At 45.1% G+C, this 19,243-nt stretch overlaps 1 protein-coding gene across 1 annotated transcript in view; it reads left to right on the top strand.

Annotated features, from left to right (window-relative positions):
• Positions 1–18,404, top strand: part of ZNF366 (zinc finger protein 366) — a 49,428-nt gene extending 31,024 nt beyond the window's left edge. Inside the window, exons 3-5 of the mRNA XM_030322761.1 lie at positions 2,045–2,236; positions 12,017–12,191; positions 15,060–18,404. Coding sequence (XP_030178621.1) covers positions 2,045–2,236; positions 12,017–12,191; positions 15,060–15,595 — 903 coding nt within the window. The 3' untranslated portion in view covers positions 15,596–18,404. The remainder of the gene's footprint in view (positions 1–2,044; positions 2,237–12,016; positions 12,192–15,059) is intronic.
• Positions 18,405–19,243: the final 839 nt, after the last annotated feature.

Genomic DNA, 19,243 nt, shown 5'->3' with positions numbered 1-19,243 from the left:
GAATTAGAAAACAAAATGCATTTTAATTCATAGTGTCAGCAGTGAGAGGTAGTGTTTATATAACGGTTGCTGTATATCAGGTGCTTTACTCCTTATTTAATCCTCTTTAACAACTGGAAGAGCAACCTGCAGATACTATTCTAGATTCGCAGATGAAGACACTGAGGCATGGGGTGGTCACCCAGAATCTTGGACTCCAGCACCTGACTCTGAAATACTACTGTCAAGTCTTTCTCTTCTCCACCCCCTTCCCTCCCTCACCCCTGAAAACCCCTAGAGGGTCCCTCTCTGATTTCACTGATCCTATTAGTGACAAGGTGGCTTCCTTTGTTCCCGGAGTTGTGTCTGGGCTTTCATTCACTTGAGTTCTAGGCCAGCCCATATGTGAATTTTACCGTGGACATAGAAATCTCTGAGAGAATTCCAAAAACAGGGATAAGTAGATACTTCTCCTTGGTCCCAGGTCAGCTGAATCATAGATGAGTGTAGAGGCAATCTTGAGAAGAAAAATGCTGAAGTAACTTTTAAAAAACATCAAGAACATAATTTTCGTTAATTTCAAAAATTTAAATTCACTGATTGAATATGCAACACACTTAAAATTCATCTTCTTAGGAGGGCCTTAAAATTTAGGTCTCTTCATTAGTATATATCCATACTCTTCTGCAATCATCTAGACTCAAGAGTATTCCAGCTGGAAAGAGTCCCTGGCTCATGACCCACCATCTTCAAATGAGAGAACCATCACCAGGAAAGGCCATGAAACTTGCCTACAGTTACATAGCCAGTAAATGGTTGGGCAGAGACCTGAACTTGTCCTTGGGTGCCATGGGCTCACCAAAACTGAGGAGTGCTGTTTTATTATCAAGTCCCAAGTTAAAGAAATGGACATATAGGCAGAGAGACTCAGAGGTAAGCTTGGAACTCCTCTCTCCCAGGTCATTATGGATACCAGGCAATATGTGTTTTATTAGGTACAGTTGTTAACTAAGCAACTTGTTATAATTCCATAATAATTTTAGTTTTAATGCCATGGTTCTCTAAGTTTTCCTTCTGAAAAGTCATTCTGTGTTAAGATAGCTTGCAAAGGCCTTTTCAGGGCAGCACTGGTTAGTTGGGACTAGCTAATACTCTACTCATGCTATGAGTTCCTGGAAATGTTTTCAAGGGAGGACATTAATGCTTAAGTATTCAAATATCCACTGCCAAATTTCTCTATACGACAGAAGCTAGCTGAGCAGAGGCTCCATAGCCAAATCACATAGAGGTCACTATGACCTATGGGAGCCCAGGTCACTGTGATCTATTATAATTTATTGAAGAGTAGATATGAATTGTTCTCCTGGGATTTTCAAGGTATTAATGAGAATTCAAGAAAACATTGGTTTTCATATGAGAAATGATATTATCACTTTAGGAGGTTTTATTTTTTCATTATCATGAAGGGTAGATTATAGACTCATTTCACCTATCATTCCACAGTGCTCCTACCAAAATCTTTTTAATCCCCAAAACTGTTATTGTAGAATTAACCCATGTAGCATCAGGAACAACAAAAGCAGTAGCGTTCTTTTCCTCTAAAGTTCTGGCTTAGGGGCGCCTGGTGGCTTGGTCGGTTAAGCGTCCGACTTCGGCTCAGGTCATGATCTCACGGTCCGTGAGTTCGAGCCCCGTGTCAGGCTCTGTGCTGACAGCTCAGAGCCTGGAGCCTGTTTCAGATTCTGTGTCTCCCTCTCTCTCTCTGCCCCTCCCCTGTTCACGCTCTGTCTCTCTCTGTCTCAAAAATAAATAAACGTTAAAAAAAATTAAAAAAAAATAAAGTTCTGGCTTAGTTAATGGTTTTCAGAAGACAAAAAAAGATTACGTAATCAACACCTTTCAAGAAAACAGCAGTTAACAAGGCTAAAGCCACACCATTTGGAACTCGACATCTGTCACCAGGCTCTTCATGGATTTGTGTGGCAAACAGAAGAATGAAGACTACAATTCTGATGAAAGCCTGTTACCTGCTAACCACAGTATTTTTGAATCTGCTTCCCTCTAGGGTGTGAAGGAACACAAATGTGGGATTTGCGGGCGGGAGTTCACTCTGTTGGCCAACATGAAGAGACACGTGCTGATTCATACCAACATCCGCGCCTACCAGTGTCACCTGTGCTACAAGAGTTTTGTGCAGAAACAGACCCTCAAGGCACACATGATCGTTCATTCTGACGTGAAGCCTTTCAAATGCAAGGTGGGCAGTGGGCCCTGGGAGGAATGCAGACAGGGAGGACTCTGAGGGTTGTACAAATGCCCAAGGGGAGAGAGTCTCCAGGAAACTTCCTACTATGTTTCACCAGTGGGGTCACTGAGGCTCAGAGTAGGTCTTTGGCTAACCCCAGGCCCATCTGCTGCTCTGTTCTTTGTACCACGCCAGCCTTTAGCTGGTCCCTGAGAAGCCTGTCCTATTGGTCTCACTGTGCAATCAGTGTGCAGGGGTGGAGGGAGCCAGTAGAGGAAGTCTGAGGGTGGAAGGCCCATTGGGAAATGAGGTTGTTAAAGGATGAAGGTGATGTGGAAAGTTCCCATTCCAGAAAGAAGCAATTGAGTATAATACTCTTCTCCTTACAAGCCAATGAGTGAAACAGAGAAAGGAGTCACAGAGTCTTCTAGCACTGCCCCCTCCCTTCTCACACTGCACTCCCTCGCCCCCCTCCGCCTTCCTGACACTGGGACTTCAAGTGTAATTTGAGGACAGGTCTCTGAGGCAGGATGAAAAAGACTCCAAGATTAGTCCTCCGACGACCTTAGAAATGCTTGTTTGGGCCAAGGAATAACTGTGAGCACAGTCATCTGAAGTGTTTCTTTGTTCCTAAGTACCATGGAGCTCAGGGATTTTGAGCATCTTCATTAAAATGTCCGCATCAGATTCATTTGGTTGAATTGCTATATTATCAGCTGAGAAAATGTGTGAGTTGGAGATTTGTAAAAGTCAAGGCATTGACTGGTATTATTTAGAAATGCTTGGGCTTCCCAGGCTTTTCCCCCTTCTTCCCATCCTCTCCCCACATTGTTTCCCTTCTCCACTTCTAGAATGAGAAGGAATCTTGCTGAGGATTGGGTAGTTTAATGTACTGGCACGTGCCATCCCCATCATGAAGAGAGAGAGCTGAGGGGGAAGGAGAGGGAAATCACACCCTCAGATATTGTTAGAGCCTTTCTGTTTGAAATGGAAGTTTCCCTTCTCTGTCACTGCATGTCTTATAGGGTCCAGATGATATTCTCCATCCATCTGAGGGGCGGTTCCTGCTTTAATCCCTCTACAGCATGTCCCCTTTCCCCCCCTTCTTGAAGGAACCCCCTGTGAAGCTGACTGCTTTCCTGTGTTGGCCACTCCTGGACAGGGTGAGCGGGGTCAGGAACCAGAGCTTCCCTAGACCTGTGTGGGCATTCTCTGCAGGTGGGGGAGGGAGGTTTCTCCCTCCAGCCCTTTCCTGCCACCCACTTGTGTTTCCCCTCCTTTGCTTCAAGTTCCCAGTGGTTTGCAAGTCAATTTATGTCCATCTTGAGTCATCTGAGTTGAAGGAGAAGGAAGCTGCGTGCAGAAGGGGCTACATAATTGATAGTGCCTGATGCAAAATGATAATGTAAGGCCCCTTGTTCAAATGTTATTAAGAAATTTCGAGATGGTACAAGTAGAACATGACACCAAACTCAGGACGCTTCTGAGATGGGGCTGGCTGTGACTGCATTGATCACACACCCACGAAGCTAGCCCTGGCCACATGAGCCCAGGGACTCCGTATATCACTTCATCTCTCTCTGATTAGGCACTTGGATTTCCTTCCCGCTTCCCACTTTGAGCCTTTCGCTTTTAACAGAGCTATTCCTGCCTGCCAGGAGTTTGCTGTCTCCTAAAGTGAAGGTGCAAACGGGCACTGCTTGCCACTCCTCATTTGCTGTGCTGAGTTTACTCTTGGGCTTCCAGCATGAACTGTATTTTTTATCAAACCAACTGGTGGCAGAACACATACATTGTTAAGGCATGAAGGTAGCCATGCTTGTGGTCCCTTCCACCCGTGTCCGGTCCAACTAACTCACACTTCTGCCTTTTCAAGTCAGGTCCAGGAGTAGTTGTGAAACCAGGCAGAAGATACCTCTGAAATAAGGGATATGTCAGGGAGCAGAGCCCCTGCAGGAAAAGGGCTTGCAGGCTGGGTTTGATCTGGGGACGCAGAGGCAGTTCTGTTTGCCTACCTCAAGGGCCTCAGAGTGGCCTGGAGGATTTCTTGGACCAGGTGGTACCCGAGGATTTAGAGGATTCTCTCTGGCACCAGGGCACAGAAGACTGCATGCTGTAGTGCAACCTGGGCCCAATGATGCAGTGAACCAGCCCTGCTCAAAGCTTTATGTCTCCTTTCATGAATCACTGCCCCCTCCTCCTCCATCCACCCCAATGATAGTGCACATACATGGTTTAGAGAGTGCCTGACGATCAACTTTATGGTTCAGAAACTCAATATGACCTCTCCCTGAGAATGGTTTAGGCTCTGGATGTATGCTCACACCACCAGATTCCATAAGAAAAGGGCTTGCAGTATAAGTTATGAGCTCTGAAATGATGCACAGTTTATACTCTTCAGTACCAGGTGGGCCTGGTGCACAAATTGGACTGGTCATCTGCAAAGGCCTCCTTTTCCTGGTTGGGGGGATGGGACAGGTTGTCCCAGAAGACCACACTTTGGGTCAGGTGGCTGCCTCGGAGAGTGTATCTACTATCAGAAGAAAAATAATTGGGTGTTGAAGGGTATTTTTGTCAAACAGGTGGCCCTTCTCCCTTCTTAGATGTTTCTTGAATGAGGACAGGCATCAGTCACCTCAATGGAGAGCCCTCTGCCTCCTGAGAAGTGCCAGAAGCACTGCCAGGGTGCTCCTCCTCTTTGTCCCCATGTCCCCACAAAGTGCTGCCTTTCTTCACTTCAGAGGAATCTCAGAGCATGTCTGAGTTTACAGATCACATGACAGGGCTCTTTGTGTCCTGTCCAGGCTCCAGATCCAGATCCCACTGTTGGGTGGGCCATCTCGAGATGGTGTCCTGTAGCCTTTGCTCCCCATCAGTGTTGTTGTGGATTCTTGGAGATCTGGTAATGGGTAGAGGTTGATGGTGCTTTGGGAGTTAGGTACAGGATGGAGGGCCGTTTGCTCCTTGCTACAGAATTCAGAGTCAATCAGACACGGGTGACTGGCTGGCTGCATAGTGATGTTGGAGAAAAGGCCCAGACAACTAAACCCGAGCTTTACTGTAGTCACAGGGAAGGGTTATTCCCCTCACACGGTTGACATGGCTAGCAAAAAGACACAGGCCTTGCTCCAGTCGTACTCCAAGCGTCAGCTCTGTCTCCTTTACTCGAAAACTTATAAAAAGGGGAGACTGTTTAAATAACAGTTTCTAATTTCTTAGGATTCGCACCACTAAAAATCCTTCCAAACATACAGCCCTCCCCCTGTTGCAACATGAAATGGTTCTCTCTGCCCTGTGCTCAGTGGAAACAGCTGTCCACAGCAAGCAGAAACATTCGCTTACTGTGAGATTAAGCATTAACAATAGGATGGAAAATTAGAGGAGAGGAAAGGTTTCCATTCTGTGTTTCTATTTTTTTTTTTATAAAAAAAAAAATTACTGCCCTTCTGGGCTCTTATGCTATTGGCTCCACTTCTGGACTCCCTGCTTCTTGGAGCCAGCTGGAGTATCTCCAAAGACCTGCGCCTGTAGACTTAAGCCATGTTTCAGAAATATGCTTCCCAGATTCTGCGTAAGCATGCAGGGGTTGATTTGGATGCTATCCTTGTAGAGCCACACTCCATAATAGCAAAGAACCAGCTGCCGTCTTTGGGAAACCTGTCCAGGAAAAGCAGCCATCCAGAATTTCCGGGACAAATTCTCCTTTGAGATGGGTGAAGCCGGGAGCTGCCTAAGTTATGAATCACCAGGTCATCTGCAGCCTCGTCTGAAGTAGAGGCCTGAAGACGGAGGGCAGGGCTGATAGAAGAGGATGAGGTCTCCTTGAAAAAGGTCCCCACCACCTTTGCCACCATGGCTTTGCTTCCTACTCCAGCTCTTGGATGCCCCATGGGGGACAAACCAGGTGGGGGCTTTTAGGGGCCCAGGACTTTGGGTCCAAGCACTCAGGCTGGCATTGAGGGGGTTAAGGCAGTGACCAGATAGCAGCCTTTTGGCAGCAAAGCCCTCCTCAGCAGAAGGAAGGATATAGCTGTATGAACTGCCTGCTTAACAATGCCTCACATGTCCCCAGGGGCCCGCCTGCAAATAGATTTCATCTTGCTTTCTCTTGTACTTTTCAAAGCTTCCTGTTTTCTCACGGTCCTTTTGGACAGTTTACAGTCTCTCTCTCCCTCCCTCCCTCTCTCTCCCTTTGAGGAAAGGAACACCCTTCTTATTAAAAGAGAGAGAGAGAGAGAAGAATGTAAGGGAAGGGCAGTTTAGCAGAGGCCATTCTCCTCGGCCGCAGGCTCCAGCTCTTTGACCTTTTCTCTTAGAATAGGAAAGCACAGGCTTCCTGGTGCATCTCAGTCCTCAGGCTCCGATTAGGCTGGTTGGCACGAAGTAGTGTGCCTCTTCTTGGCTTTGTGGGCCTCTGGCCCAGTGCTGCCCACTGCCATCACCCAGTCTCTGCACCCAGCTGACTTCTTGGTGAGGCTGGCTGTCCATGCTGTCACTGCAGCTCACAAGAAGTTACCTGAGGTGTTTCTAGCCCTGAACCAGGGAGGGAAGGGGCACAAGGAGGCCAGAATTCGGAACTGCTATAAGGATGAGAGAACAGGGCATCGGCCAGCTGTTTAAATGGCTAACTGAGAGTCTGGGTGCTGCATAAAGGGCTCTCCCAAAGCCTGCAATTCAGGATGAATCTTGTCTTTCCATCCACATTTCTCAGTGCTGGGTCAGGTACAACTGCTTCCATTTCTATATGCCTCAAGTGACCTGGCAAGTATTTACTCAAAAGGATTCCTTACTTCGTCCTCCCTTTCATACTTCCTCCAAATAATTGGTTTAAGAAGTAGTCTTATCTTTGAAGAACTATTTCCAGAATTTAAAAGAGTCTACTATGTACATGATAATGATAGTAATAAGAGCTACTATTTATTGAGCTCTTACTATTTGCCAAGCCCTTTACATGAATTATCTCATTGGATCCTTACAACAACCTTCATAAGACACTATTATTATCACTGACATTTTACAGAAGAGAAAATGGGGCAAGTTCTCTATCCTTCTGGGGTCTCACCATCACCTCTCTGCTTTGCTATCTCAAAGCCTAATGATCCATGCAACCCATTTTTAAAGGACAGTTCGAAACATTTGTTGCAGGGGTGCCTGGATGGCTCAGTCGGTTAAGTGTCTGACTATCTCGGCTCAGGATTTGTGAGTTCTCACGATTTGTGAGTTCAAGCCCTGCATCGGGCTCTGCACTGACAGCATGGAGCCTGCTTGGAATTCTCTCTCTGCCCCTCCCCTGCTTGTGTTTGTGCTCTCCCTCTCAAAATAAATACATAAAACTTAAAAAAATTAAAACAAAACTTTTGTTCCCATTTTCTATTAAATGTTGAAGTTCACCTCCATTTAAAAAGTAGGCATAAAAGTGGGTATTGATGGGGGCTCCTGGGTGGTTTAGTCAGTTCAGTGTCCAACTCTTGATTTAGGCTCAGGTCATGATCCCAGGGTTGTGGGATCAAGTTCCAAGTCAGGCTGTGTGCTGAGCATAGAGCCCACTTAAGATTCTCTCTCTCTCTCCCCCTCTCTCTCTCTCTCCCCCTCCCTCTGCCCCACTTCCCCGTGCTCACTCTCTCTCTTCAATAAATAAATAAAGAAAGAAATAAAGAAATAAATAAATGTGAGTATTGATGGAAAAGCTGAGATTTAATGCCAGAGTTACACTAATACCCCTCACTAGAGGAACTGAAAGTTCAAGAGGGGCAGACTGGTTGAGATGGCCACATGTCCCATGAAATCTGAGATATCACCACTCCAGTAGCTTCCTGTGTCAGTACCTACCCCTATTTCAATCCCCACAGACCTTGGCAGGAGATGATTCAGCAAGTCTTGACTTGGGCAAGCTCTTAGCCTCACATGTCATGATTATAGGGGGCCTTGACATAGACTGACTGCTTTTCCCAGGAGAAGAAAGAAACTAGAGTTTTGGTGCTCCCTCCCAACTCTTCTTCCTTCCAGTCTACCTCCCCTTCTCTACTATGACAATTTTTCTGGGAGCTCACATCTCAAACCCCACCCAAGGGTGCCTTCTTTAATTCACCCAGTTCTCTTCCTCTGGCCTCTTTTTACTAACAGTGACTGAAAAGTCCCCCTCTGAATTTCACAGACATAAAATGTCTTCTATACTGATGGATGGTCTTCTAAGAAAGATGAAGAGGCCAAGTATTCTGGATAAGGACCAAAGGGCTTTGTGGAAGAGCTAGAGGGCTGAAAGGAAGAAGCGAAGGGTGCCTACCACAGAGATGTGAATAGTGTCCAAGTACCTTGGGTCCTCAGTTACCTGTCTCTATCCTTCTGCCACTGAGGATTTTGGCTTACAAACTAGTGTGTATAGGGTTGTACATATTACAGTGAGGGAAACGAAGAGAGTTGGCGATGGCTGCTTTTTGGATTTTTGCACGGGGTAGTGATATTTTCCTGACTTGTTTGTCTATTCCCCCAGCCAAATACTTAGGTATTTATTAAGTGTTACTATGTGTGTAGACCTGTGCTTGATACTGAGGTTGGCCACAAAGAAAAGGAAGGAAGCTCTTGCATTTCAAAAGATAACTTAGGGTACCTTTTAATGCTCCGAACATCTTTTAGAGTTGACACACCTCCATTCAACCCTGCGAACACTCTCCATTGGTTGGCCTGTTAGGCTACCATAAATCATGAACTATAATACACAAAAAATAGATTTTACCAACAGCACAAAAGTGCGTCGTTTACCAGTCACCCTCAGATAATATAAGTGACCAGACATGCCCTACAGTGGACCTTCCCTAAGGCCATATGCCTTGACTTCAGGGGACAATATCATTTTAATATCCTAATATACGCATGTACCACTAAAAAATGTCCCAGGAAGTTCAGCAGTGGATGAATTGAGTCAGAAAAACATTATAGTAGAAAAACACACACTGGGTTATGTTAAAGGATCATAAAATGTGGCTTGTCCAAAGCTAAGGAAGTAGGTGGAAAATACTTATCAGTAGCCATTCTTTTTTCTTTTTTCTTTTTTTTTTTTTTTTTAACATTTACTTATCTTTGAGAGACAGAGACAGAGCATGAACAGGGGAGAGGTAGAGAGAGAGAGAGAGAGAGAGGGACACACAATCTAAGCAGGCTCCAGGCTCTAAGCTGTCAGCACAGAGCCCGATGCAGGGCTGGAACCCACAAACTGTGAGATCATGATTTGAGCCGAAGTTGGACACTTAACTGACTGAGCCACGCAGGTGCCCCTATTAGTAGCCATTCTGATATTTGTGCCCCTCTCTGTGTGTTGGGGTGGGAGTAGGATGGGGAAGGGAGGTAGGACTTTGGGGTCCATGAATTCCAGGACTGTTCTGACCACCGAGTTGCAGCAGCTGTGGCAACAACAAACAATTGGTCATTATCACAACTGTGATTTCTATCTTGCCTCTAGTTCAATGTTGAATAAAGTGCCTGAAAATACTTAATGAAGAGACTTTATTCTGTGTCAAAATAAAAACAAATGGCATTCTATACATTCTTCAAGGTTGAGCTAAAATTCTCCTTTATAAAGACCTTTCAGACTAGTCCAGCTTCTGATATCTCAGCAACCAGAGATAGTAACTAAAAGTAGAATCCCTACCCCTTTATAGGAGCGAAGTACAGAAGGCACCCATCTCTTCAATTCTTTCTAGCTTAAACGACCATGAGACTCATCCAAGCTTGGACTAGTGCAGTAGTCTAATTAATCTTCCAGCCTCCAGCTTCTCTCCTCCTTTTTGTCTTATGTTTAATCACCCATGGCTTGTGCTGTTCTCGGATCTTTTGCTGCAGGCTCACTCCAAATAATCAGGAACCGTCCCATGAACCAAATGAGATCTCCTTTTTCTAAAATGACTCAAGACTGGAAATACCTAATGTAGATTCAAAGCTAATTCAAATCAGTAGATTCAAAGCTTTTTCCCCCCTTGGCCAGGATAGAGAACTGGATATACTAAACTAATAAATAATACTCTGCCAGAACTTTCACCTGTGCAAAGTTGAATCACAGACTGATGCATCTTATGAAACTGTCTCTATTGAGAATAAAAGAAAGCGAGTATCCATCCCACATGTAGGGATGTTAAAGTTAGATCAATACTCCCAGCCTTTCCCCTCTCAGGTCACCTTTTCCAAATGAATGTGCTGTGCAGCTACTCTGAACACTGAGTGTGGGACACCAGTATGCCAAGTTCATTCTTGCCAGTAAGGAAGTAAAAAGGGGAAAAGTACTTAAAAGTCCCAAATGTGAATCATTTAAAAACACAGAAACAATTATTCATTATCCATGGGTGGATTATCTGTGACAAAGTTGTCACCCCAGCTGGCTGCCTCTTACCACCTAGCATTCTTTGCAGTTGGTCTTCCTACGTCTCTGTTTGTTAGGTCTACGCACTCTTCCATGGCTCCTGTAACTCCCATCTCCGTGGCCACCTGAAGAAAACAGTGCCTTCATTCATAAATACCCAATCCAGTACCCCCAACATCGTCCCTGAAAATGTCTCTCAGTGCAAAAGGAAAACTGGTGTCAGCCTCAGGGGCCACTGTGCCCTGACTTCTCTCTCCAAGGATCTTTCACTCCATATCACTGCCCTCACAGCATGGGCCTCTGAGGTTAGGGAGGGAAGGAAAATGTTCCCTCCTTAACACTCGGGCCTGAGCACAGACACAAAACCCTTCTCTGTATTCCTCCCAGCACAGCCAAGGAAGGGCTGGGTTCTCCAAACCCTGCTCTGCTAGGGCCGGGGGACAGGAAGAGGGCGGAAAGCACCCAGAGCAGTGGACTCTGTTTTATACCTTCCGTATCTGCATGAATTGCCTTTGAAAAGGCAGTTCTGTTCTCTCAAAAGAAGTTGGAGAACCACTTTTCTGATCCATCATGCATCTGCACTTTGTTAGAAATAGAAATGACAAAATGACAAAAAAAAGAGAAAGAAATGAATAAAACATGTTTACACCTGAGATAATATTTCCAGGACTTCAAATCTCTACCCAGAGAAAAAGACACACTCCTTCTTTAGATCTCTCTTTTGTTCCTTCTAACTTTGCTATCTGTTCCAATAATAAGCAAATTAAAAAATTAGAAATGCATTGCATGATACAGTCTAACAGAAGAGTTATATTGAGGGCACAGAGGATGGTGTGGTGGTTGACCATGTGACTTCTGGTGTCTAGTGGCCTGGGTTCATTATCCCAGCTTCAGCACCCATTAGCTGTGTGCCTTGGCCAAGTGCCTTAATCCCTCAGTTTGCCCATCTGTAAAATGGGGATGATACAGCACCCACCTTATACGATCGATATAATTAAATGTGATATTCCATGGTAGACTTAGGACAGTATCTTCCATGTTATAAACGTTCCATAAATATTAAACAGGTAATCATATACTTATTATTAAAATGAAGCACACTTTGAGCAATTGCTTCTCAGCTCAGCTTTTCTCCTTTTCTGCAGCTTGAATTCGAGAGAAGCCTTACTAGCTTTGCAAGTTTTGCCATGAGTTGAAAAATCCCTGTGTGATAGGAACACAAGCCCATGAATCCATCCCTCCCTGCTCCACCTCTGGGCCTGGGCGCAGTCCAGACCCTCCCTGACTTCACTGGGGACATTCTACTTGGAGGCCACTTAAAATGCCAAGATCCAAACAAAGTGAAGGCACATCCGTCCTCATGCAGGCCTAGGTGTGGGTTCACCTGGGCAGGACCCACCTCCATGAGTAACCTGTCTCATCCTCTTCATTGTTTCTGACAGCTGTGTGGGAAGGAATTCAACCGGATGCACAACCTAATGGGCCACATGCACCTGCACTCTGACAGCAAACCCTTCAAGTGTCTCTACTGCCCAAGCAAATTCACCTTAAAGGGGAACCTGACACGCCACATGAAAGTCAAGCATGGAGTCATGGAGCGGGGCCTCCATTCTCAAGGTAATCACTCTTCCAGGAAGCACCCAAGGCTGCTGGGGCTGGTGGATGACAAAAAAGGAAGCTCAACTTGTTTTTAGGGGGCTTTATTGTGGGGGGGTATTCTTATTGTTGAAAAAGGGATCATAGTGTCAAGACCACAGCAGAGGAGCAGAAACAGGCTTAGTGTTATTCTAACAAATACAGTAGTACTATCTGAAGGTAGTAAGTAAAAGCGAATTACAGAGGACAGATGAGAACATCATAACCACTCCAGTCAGTACGATTATTAGCTCTTGCTTCAGACACCACATCAGGTGCCTTGCCTCCTTTAATCTTGACAGCAACTCAAGGCTGGAGGAACTTATATTATCCCCATTTTACAGATGGGGGGAACTGAGGCTTCAAGAGAGTGATTTGCCCAAAGTTGCTCAACTGAAAAAGTGGCTGAGTCAGGATTGGAACACAGACCTTCCTGACATTAAAGCCTTTATTGTATCCATTTCATCGCACTGCTCTTAAAGGACATGTGGTTTTTTCTTTTTCTTTCCTTTCTAAAAAACAGGCATGTAAGCTCTGCCTCCACAGAAGGGTGTGTGTAGCAGGCTGGGTCTCCTGTTCATAACTAGATGCACCCAGGGACGGCTTTCCTGCTTGGCAGGGCTCACTGGCCCATCTGCAGAGCAGGGGCTTCCGTCTCCCCCACTGAGCCCGAAGTGAACTGCTAAGCAGTTCTCGCCCCCTCAGTGCCACAGCCCTTAGCTGTGACGAGTTTATGTTCCAGATCCACTGAGTTCACCAGGTTGTTCTCTAGTTACTTAATCAAGCAGTCCTTTAATGAACAGGCAATAAATGCACCTGTATCCAAAGCAGAGCCCTAGGCGCTGCAGAAGATACTGGGGGGATGAGACCATCTTTGTTCCCTAGAAGGTCTGTGTGTGAGGAGAGAAGACACACATTTATGGACCTTACAAAATCATGTTAACCACTGTTTGCTGATACTAGTATGATTAAAGCACGGCAGTAGGCACTTCAGAAATCCTATTGCTTGTGCCCACAATGTCCCAAGGTAGACTGTTGTTCTCATTTTATATAAGAGGAGACCGAGGCCAAGGGGGCACAACAGGTCTGAAGGCAGAACTGGGATCCCAACTCGGGAATTTCTGAATTACACCAGTGCTCACTACACCAGGCAAACACAGATTTGTTCGTGTTGCCTGCTTCTCTTACCCTTTCCAGAGAGCTGGTCAAGCAGGCACATGTATTCATAAATAAGATGCACACATACACCTGCAGCATGAAACAGAATAATTATAGTTTTCATATTTTTCACCAACTGAGCTTATAGTGCTCCTGAGTTACAGGGAACTGTGGTCATCATAAAACAAAGCCCAGAGTTTAGGCAAAAGCCCTGAAAATATTCCGGTTAAAAAACAAAAGCAGTTTTCTTTCCCTGAGACTGGTTTTCTCCTGAATTGTTCTTTGCATCTCTAGTTGCCTGAGCCAATTTCCAACCTAGACCTGGATTTTTCCAGAATAGGTGAAGTTTGTTCAGTTGCCGGGGTTGGGGACAGAAGGCAATGGTGAGATGTTCATCCGTTTGAAAGCTTAACCTGGTCACCACAACTTACCCCATATGGATGCTCAAATCCTAAAAGGCACCTAAGGACTCTGTCATTCTTCTGAAAAAATAAAGAGCATCACTATGTATCAGAGAGATGCTTTGAAAGTTAACAGACTTTCAACAATTTAAATGTTTTCATCTACAAAAGGTGTTAGTGCTTTTTCACTCTAGTGTTTGAAATGGCTCAAAAATCATGACTCAGATTAAAAAGAGCCTCCCATGCCCCTGACAAGATTAAAGCTATAGACAGATTCATTGCCTGACGATATCATAAGGCAAGCAGACCTGGACGTCTGCCCCCACGCCAAAAGCCTGGTTCTGCCCGCCTCTTCCTCAGGGCCTGGCTGTTGGCTCACCAGGGGCAGAGACCTGCAAGATCAAATTAGGCGGAGCCCTACTATGTGTTTCTGGCTCCTGAAAAGTCCCTCCCAACAGGGCCTTCCAACTGAAACTAAAAGTGAGACCCTTTTGCATCACTGTGCCCAATAGCAGGGATGCTTGTAGTTGGACACAGGGGCTTTAGAGTTCCTCAAGGGGATCTCTTTGTGCCCTCTCCAGTCTGTGCTTAGGACCACTGGTTATGGGGCGGCCTTCTTGTCCCCAAATGGTATATTTTCATGCATTTTTTTCAAGATGAAAATACCTTTGTTATGATTTTATTTCTTCTTCAGGTAAAATATTTGCTCACTGAAAATAAGAAAGACATTAGAATTGAAGAGAAAAATGTCCGAATCATGGAATTTTTGAGATTTGGATGTAAATTCTTCCAGATATTTTGATAAAGATAGATAAAATTGGGTCTACACTATAAATATATATGGTATATATGATTTTTACTTAAAATATATAGAGAATACCTTTTTATAACCATTTGTAGGTCTCTACATCTTCTACACATGGTTCAGTGTATTATTTATCTAAAAAACCTCCATCATTTCAGTTTCACCAGAAAAAATGTGGTGATGAGCATCCTTACACATATATTTTGTGCACCTGTCTGATTGTTTTCATAGTTTAAATTCTCAGTGGCATAATTGCTAAGTCAGAGCTATGTTTATTTTAAGCATTTAGTGCATGTTGCCAAATTTACCTTAAGGAAGTTACACGGATGCAAACTTCATCTGTGACAAGGCCCATCTCTCCACAGCCTTACTGGGAATTTATCTTTAAAATGCAAAATCAAACTATACTAAATGGCCTTGGGTACCACCCAGTGGCCCATTTTCACAGCTTTTCCTGGGACCTGAACATTGCTTTTGCTCTCACAGGTTTTGGAAGGGGGCGAATCGCCCTGGCACAGACAGCAGGAGTGCTGAGGGGTCTGGAGCAGGAGGAGCCCTTTGACCTTTCCCAGAAGCGTGGAGTGAAGGGGCCGGCATTCCAGTCAGATGGGGAGAGTGCCCGGGGCAGCTCCTGCCATGAGGAAGAGGAGGAGGACAATAGCTATGAATTGGGTAGAGACAGCCCCGGCCTGGACCCCCAACCCAGGCAGCCCTGCACCCCCCAGGATCTCACCACCCAGCCCGAGCAGGCTTCCAGGGTGCTTGAGGACACCTGTGAGGAGGAAAAGGAGGACAAGCCAAACAGAGAGCACCAGGAGAGGAGCAAGGACAGCCTGGGGGCAGAGGGCAGCCTGGAGAGAGAATCTGCCCACAAGGAAGAGTGTCTCCGTCTCAGGGCTCTGCAGAGTGCTCGGAGGGGCCCCTCCTTTTCTGATTACCTGTACTTCAAGCACAGAGATGAGAGTTTAAAGGAATTACTGGAGAGGAAAATGGAAAAACAAGCAGTGCTTTTAGGTATCTAAGTGGACAGCTCTAAAATTACATTTGGAAAATGAGAATAGGCAGTTCAAATATAGCTTTCTGCACGAGCTGTCATTTGCTGGAGACTGGCAAATGGCGCAGATCTTTACAAATGGCCTGGACTAAACGAGCAGGGATTGTCCTCACTAATACAAATGCTTCTCAGGTCGTTCCTTGGGCCCTTGATTTTTAACATGCATGCGGGGGCTTCTTCAGTGCTATTTCATGCTTCTCCAGTATAATAAGCTGTACATACTCTAGATACCTAATTCTAAGCAGATGCTGAGGTGCTTTTAGAAATTGTTTTCCTTTGACTAATACATAATACATGGTAGATTTCTTTTTAGTTGCAAAAATATGGTGCTTGACATGTTACCTTATTAATGATGATTTAGTTGAATGTGTGGAAGTTATAATATTTTTCCAGATAGATGAAAATATTAGTAGTTGTATATATAAAAATCACCTTTATTGAATCATCCACAATGCCAAAAATGACAAAGGAGGGTGAGGTATTGAAGAGAATATTCTCAAGTAGTTTCCACATGTTTAAGAAAACAGGAATAATTTTAACTAATGAAAACCCAGCAGAACTTAGATCCTTGCCTGGGTCTGCCTTGTTCCGCAGCAGCTTCCGTCATCAGGTATGGCTTGTGGCGCGCATTTTCAGATGGTCCCCAAAGTGGTCAGTGTGTCCCAGCTCACCCCTTGTGTCCTGAGCAGAGCCCCCTCCTGGAGACCTTGCTCTGAGGCCTCATGCCCCACAAGGCAGCTGCAGGAAGCCTTAGGTGCAGTGGGTTTCTTCTCAGTGCCAGACCAGGGATGTGGGGAGGAATTCTTGAAATCTGATCACTGCTTATTTAGAGTATTATGCTAACCATCAGGTAGTTACTGGTAAGCAGATTCTGGGCTGTGTTCTCAAAGCTGCCTGCATATCAGAATCATCTAGGGGAACCTTAAAAAATAATACCAAGGCTGAGCCTCAGCTGCTGAGAGTCTGATTTCATTGGTCTAGTGGAGCCCCAATATGGGTATTTGTTTAAAAGTTTCCCCCAGAGGATTCTTCTGTGCAGCCAGGGTTGAGAAAGATGGACGAGGTTAAAATGGTGGCTCCCAAGACTCCTCCCAGGGACTCCATAAATATTTGTTTCTGCCTTCAGATTCATTAAAATATGGAGTAGGAGACCTTGAAACCATCCTGCTGATTTAGGGCTTCTCACCTGTTCTGTAAGAGCCTCTTGACATGAACACGCACACGCACATGCACACACACAACACACACACACACATACTCTTGTATAATCACACAATTTTGTACTAGAAGATGATGCCTGTGATGTTTATGGTCACTTAATAAGTCTAAAAATACACAGCCCGCCTACAGTGACTAATTATTTCTTCCTAGATGCTTGAATCGTGATTCTAGTCAGGGGTGAAGACTACCGTGGGTGGCTTGAGCCCAGCAGTAGGCTTTCCTTAGGCATGGGTGCCGAATAAAGCAGTGCCTACAGGATGTCGCATACCTGTGACTAGCCGTAAGCAGTAACCCTCTGGTACTGTGTCTGTGTTTATGTAAAAACTGCCTCTTGGTTGGTAGTCTCAACTCTTATTCGTAGAGGTAGGTACTGTTTATTACTTTGCTTTCTCTTCTCCTAAAGTTCCCAGTACATTTCTTTAGACCACCTGGCCCATCTCTGACTGCTGGATGTGGCTTTTTCTTTTGGCCAAGGTGCTTCCCCCTCAGCCGCATCTACTTCAAATCATCCACCCGTGGGCTTTGTCAATCTTGACACATTTCTCCTGCTACCTTGCTTAAAGCTCTTTCTTTCAGCCTCACCACCATGACAAAGTGCCAAAGCTGCCTGGCTTTCCTATTGCCACCCATGCCCTGAGGTCAAGCACCTGCAAAGGGGATGGTGAGTGGAATAGTGTGGGTTTCTGTGGTGCAAGCACAGCTCTGTGCCAGGAAACTCTTCCAAGTCTTCAGAGGGGCAACTTGCCTTCCGTTCATTTTGAACATCGCTCATTAGTGCCTCTGATGACATCACTCACAAGGCTGGCAGCATGGTCTGTGAGGCCTCCGGCTCTTGGGGTCCTGTTACGTGTTCATTCTTTCAGTAGCCCTGTGTCAAAGACATACTGTAAGGGCTGCAGACTTCCGGTTCATTCTGGGTATGGTACAGGAACAGGCTGGAACAGGAACCAGGAAATCCAGAATAGCAAACTCTAGTCTTTTCCAACCAAATGAATCATGTGGGTATGTTTGAGGAACAAGTTCATGTTGAGATGGAGAGAGCACGGTCTAGAATGGAGGTTTCCAAATTGTAGATCGAGGAGTCAGAGGTCCCTCTTGGGTCCCTCCAGAGCTGCCAGGGAAGAAGGAGAGACTCTCAGCCCTCATTCCCACTTCACTCAAAGTGGTTCAAATTTCATTTGTTTTTCATGTTAGCCTTCCAAGTAAAATTTCATTTTGAGGGAGAAAAAAATATCTAAGGAAAGTAATTTAAAAAGTGTTATGAAGTATATTATAAAGCCTGTTTTTAGTTCTTAACTCTGGGTATGAGAGACTTAATTAGATCTAGCCTGAGGGTAAATATACACTGACTCTGTGAGAAATGTGGCCAAAATCTTGGTATTGTATGTTGTTGAGTGACCAACCTCCTGGTTTACCTGGAACAACCCTGCTTTATAGCTTTGTCCCAGAGTAATTACTAAGAGTGTCACTTTAACTCTCAAAAGTATCCCAGTTTGGGTGCCTGGGTGGCTCAGTTGGTTGAATGTCTGAGTCGTGGTTTTGGCTCAGGTCATGATTTTGAGGTTCATGAGACTGAGCCCTGAGTCAGGCTCCGCATTGACTGTGCAGAGCCTGCTTAGGATTCTCTCTCACTCTCTCTCTCTCAATAAACAAGTACACTTAAAAAATAAATAGGATCTTAAGGGTGTCTGAGTGGCTCAGTCAGTTAAGCATTGAGCTCTTGATTTTGGCTCAGGTCGTGATCTCATGGTTTGGGAGTTGGAGCCCGCATCAGGCTCTGTGCTGACAGTGCCCAGTCTCCTTGGGTTTCTGCCTCCCTCTCTCTCTGACTTTCCCCCACTTGCTCTCTAGCTCTCTCTCAAAATAAATACAAATAAAATTTTAAAAAAAGTATCCCAGTTTGGGTGACCAATTATATGGACACCCTGTGCCTAAGTGCAGAGCTAAGGGAAGAGTTGGCCAAACTTGCCTGATGAGCTAATTAGCCAGAATGCACACCTGAAGGAGAGCCCATGGGGATCATCTAGAGAGAATTAAGGATAAAACCATCCAAGGTTACCAGCACTCTAAGGGCCAGGACAGCATGGCATTCATCTCCTTGTGACACTCTGAAAATAGGTCACTACCAAATGCTTTCCAGGCTTTTGACCATTGTCACTCTGAAACAGCCAACTGACCAGCCAAGAGGCATATTTTTCTTTTATCCTTTTTATTCAGGCCTATAATTACCCCCCTCTGTTTGCCTTCTAATTCCTCTTTCATTCTTTCTTTTTAAAAATTTGACTCCCTACTGGCCATGAGACTGAGGCTGACCTTCCATAACCCCACAAGGGTATCTGGTATATTTGTATATGAGTAGCTGCATGAGAAAGCCCAATGTGCATACTGTATTTAT

The sequence above is a fragment of the Lynx canadensis genome, chromosome A1, assembly GCF_007474595.2.
Source record: "Lynx canadensis isolate LIC74 chromosome A1, mLynCan4.pri.v2, whole genome shotgun sequence".
NCBI lineage: Eukaryota > Metazoa > Chordata > Mammalia > Carnivora > Felidae > Lynx > Lynx canadensis.
This window is presented reverse-complemented; position numbering and strand designations above follow the sequence as displayed.